The following is a 4,260-nucleotide window of genomic DNA, read 5'->3' on the forward strand; positions in this document are numbered from 1 at the left end:
GTTCTTTGATTTGTTAGTTAAGCCTACTTTTAGGTCAGGGTGATACGTACATTTTGGGAACACGGTAGTTCAATTGAGTGGGAGCGCTATCATAAACATGGAATCTATAGCTTCTATCTGGCGAATAGTAAGCAAAGGATGATCTCCTTCGAGCTTGACCAAACGAACATAAATGGTGGAGTACTCATTTCACATAAGCTGAAATATCATTTATACGGGGTCAAGTGTTTTAAGGAATAAATACATTGTAGGGTGTAACGGTAATTTAATCCCTTTACAGTGTAGATCATTCATATAGAGGATCATTGATCAAATTAGGATTATAACAATGGATAACTAATGATGTGTCTATATGGTGGAACATATAGAGCATTCTATATACTGAGAGTGCAATTCTAAGTTCTATGCGTGGATTCAACGAAGAATTAATAAGTTAGTGAATTTTAGTGTTAAATTCTTGATCTACTTATTGGAAGCTCGGTTATATAGACCCATGGTCCCCCCACTAGTTGAGATAATATTGCTTGTAAGACTCATGTAATTGGTTTTGATTAATCAATTATAATTCTCAAATTAGACTATGTCTATTTGTGAATTTTTCACTAAGTAAGGGCGAAATTGTAAAGAAAGAGTTTATAGGGGCATATTTGTTAATTATGACACTTTGTATGGTTCAATTAATAAATATGATAAATGACAATATTATTTAATAATTATTTATAGTTATTAAATAGTTAGAATTGGCATTTAAATGGTTGAATTAGGAAATTGGCATTTTTGAGAAAATCAGATACAAAAGGTGTTAAAATTGCAAAATTGCAAAAAGCAAGGCCCAATCCACTAAGTTTAGGGCCAGCCACTTTTGTAGGAAATTTAAACTGATTTTTTTCATTATTTTAATGCCATATAATTCAAATCTAACCCTAGTAGGAATGCTATAAATAGATAGTGAAGGCTTCAGGAAAATTACACTTTTCTTCTGACTTTTTCTATTCAGAAAAACTGAGCCTTCTCTCTCCCTATCTTTAGCTGACCACTCTCTCTCTTCTTCCTTGATAATTTCGAAATCCTTAGTGTATGAGTAGTGCCCACACACATCAAGTGATACCTCAATCATAGTGAGGAAGATCGTGAAGAAAGATCATCAGCAAAGGAGCTTCAGCATCAAAGATTCAGAGAAAGAGATCCAGGTTCAGATATTGATAATGCTCTGCTACAGAAAGGAATCAAGGGCTAGATATCTGAACGGAAGGAGTCATTATATTCCGCTGCACCCAATGTAAGGTTTCTTAAACTTTATATGTGTTTATTTCATCGTTTTAGAAAGTTCATATTTAGGATGTTAATAAACATACTTGTGAGTAGATCTAAGATCCTGGTAAAATAATTTCCAACAGTTATAGCTAGTCAAGCTAAGCACTTTACAATATCAGATAGTGAATTGTTACTTTATAAAACTTGAGTCTGAATTCTGAGTAGTTTGGAATTAAGAAAAGAAATTCTCGAAGAAGCACATACCACTCCCTATTCATTACATCCTTGCACTACCAAAATGTAACATGACTTAAAACCTTTCTATTGGTGGTACGTGATGAAGAAGGACGTGGTGGAATATGTATCTCGGTGCTTGATTTACCAACAGATTAAGGCTAAACACCAAAGGCCTGTAGGGTTGTTACAGCTTTTGACTATTCTTGAGTGAAAATGGGAGGATGTCACCATAGATTTCATGGTTGGATTACCTAGAACCACGGGAATGTTTGATTCCATATGGGTTATTGTGGATCGATTTACCAAGTCCACTCATTTTCTACCAGTGAAAAAAACCTTTACAGTGGATCAATATGCAGATTTATATGTGAAGGAAATAGTATGGTTACCTAAGGCTCCAAAGTTCATTATATCGGATAGAGATTCGAAGTTCACTTCTAAGTTTTGGGAAAGTCTTCAGCGAGCCATGGGTACCAAAATGAAGTTTAGTACAACTTTTCATCCCTAGACAGATGGTCAATTTGAGAGGAAAATTCAGATACTATAAGATATGCTGCGAGCCTGTGTATTGGATTTTAAAGGCTCTTTGAGTAAGTATTTACCACTGATAGAGTTTTCATACAACAATAGCTATCAGAGTACTACAGGGATGGCTCCCTACGAGATGTTATATGGCAGAAAGTGAAGATCTCGAGTTCATTGGGATGAAACTGGAAAAAGGAAATACTTGGGTTTGGAATCAGTACAACAGACCAATGAGGCAATAGAGAAGATCAAGGCCAGAATGCTTGCCTCTCAGAGTAGGTAGAAGAGCTATGCAGATTTGAAATGCAGAAATGTAGAGTTTTAAGTAGGAGATCATGTATCCCTACAAGTATCTACGATGAAGGGGATGAAGCGTTTTGAGAAGAAGGGCAAGTTATGCCCTAGATTTACAGGGCCTTATGAGATTCTCGTAAAGGTTGCACTAGTAGCTTCCAGTTTAGCTTTGCCTCCAGCATTAGCAGCAGTTCATAACGTATTCCACATTTTTATGTTAAGGAAATACGTTTCAGACCCGACACATGCCCTTAGTTATGAAGCCCTAGAGCTCCAACCAAATTTGTCATATGAAGAACAACCGGTGCATATCCTTGATAGAAAGGATAAAGTCATTCGGAATAAGAAAATAGCTTTGGTTAAGGTACTCTGGAGAAATAGCAAGGTGGAGGAAGCTACATGGGAGTTCGAGTTTGATATGAGGGCTCAATATCTGGAGTTGTTCAGGTTAGATTTCGAGGACGAAATCATTTTAATAGGGGGATAATTGCAACGACCGCTTAGTTATTTTTGAGACTTAGCAGATAATAAAGGTCTAAATTCACTAGTGGACTTTTAATTATTATTTTTATGATTTCAGAGATATATTTTAATTCTAAGTATGCCATTTATGTTATGTATGAATTTTATGCTTTTTCGTATTTTTATGCCCAATAATAGTGGAATGCGACGTATGGCCTATAAAATAACTTTTGTATGATTTTGTGTTTCTAGAATAGCGGGGAAAACTAGTTCGACATTTAGAATGTCGAGATTAGTCGGGGTTATGGTTTTGACCATTTTGCCCCTAAAGTCATTTTATCATTTAAGCATACAAGTGGGGGTAGTTTTGTCATTTTTGACTTTGAGGTTAGATGGCCTCTTCTTGTGTTGGAAGCTGGCCAATATTGAGTTAATTTGATTAAGTTTTATTATGGATTTACTTAGAAAATTAAGTTGGAAAAAATGATAAATGAAGACTATCAGCCTCTTCCCTTTCTCTTTCTTCTTCTTTCAAATTCTAGGAAATTCCTCAACGAACCAGAATTTTTCTTCACCAATCTCAGTAACTTTTAGCTAGAATTAAAGAGATTTTGGGAGCTAGGATCCAATGTAAAACCTAGAATCCTTTTTCCATTGCTTTTAATGGTGAAAGTTAGGTTCAAGCATGCATTTTTTGTGTTTTAGTTGCTAGTTAGGTTTGATTTGTTTTGCTGTTATTTTTTGAGGTTATGTTGAATTTGTTTAAGGCTATTGGGTTGTAATTAGGTGTTTGTTTTTGAAGTTACCAACTTTTAGTTCACGAACTCAAACTTGGTTCAACAATGGTGATTTTAGCATGTTTGTGTTTGATAAGGTTTTGCCACTTTGAAATGGTTTATTATGTATATAGGTGTTTCAGAGCTTATGGTGAAGCTTGGGGTTGTTTTGATTTGAAATGAGGGTCTTTGTTTTTCTACAGTAAAAAACAGCAGGCCGTTTTTACATAAATAACCTACCTTTTTTCCAGGTGCAACACCCTGAAAAATGGCAGGCCATTTCTAGATATCGATAGGAAAACCTTTAGTTTTGAGTTTAAAGTCCCCGAAAAGTGATTTAGCGTATCATTTATTAATTTTGCGTATATTGTGACTTAGGGGCATGTAAACAGTCAAGCAGCATTTCCACTCAAGTTGATCGATACACTTAAATTCGGAATCGAGGTAAGATTATTATAATGATATACATACGCGATTACATGTTTAGCGTGTTGGCTTTTGTGCCCTAAATAAAACTCATTTGAATATAATTAGATTTACTAATTAATAAAGATCAGAAATCATTCTATGTTGCATGGTTCACATGATTTATTTCATGATTATGTTTAATATATCAATTTTATTAAGTCCAGAACATATATAAATATATATATTTGTTCATGATAATAGTATCGTCAGCACAGTGGATTATAATCATGATTATATGTTCAAA

At 34.6% G+C, this 4,260-nt stretch overlaps 1 protein-coding gene across 1 annotated transcript; it reads left to right on the plus strand.

The window, feature by feature from the left end:
* The first annotated feature begins 2,374 nt into the window (after positions 1-2,374).
* LOC115717698 (uncharacterized) lies at positions 2,375-3,731 on the plus strand. The gene is made up of 2 exons (XM_030646678.2): positions 2,375-2,757; positions 3,683-3,731. The coding sequence occupies exons 1-2, from the start codon at positions 2,375-2,377 to the stop codon at positions 3,729-3,731; spliced, it is 432 nt and encodes a 143-aa protein (XP_030502538.2).
* Positions 3,732-4,260: the final 529 nt, after the last annotated feature.

Source organism: Cannabis sativa, chromosome 5 (genome assembly GCF_029168945.1).
Source record: "Cannabis sativa cultivar Pink pepper isolate KNU-18-1 chromosome 5, ASM2916894v1, whole genome shotgun sequence".
Lineage (NCBI taxonomy): Eukaryota > Viridiplantae > Streptophyta > Magnoliopsida > Rosales > Cannabaceae > Cannabis > Cannabis sativa.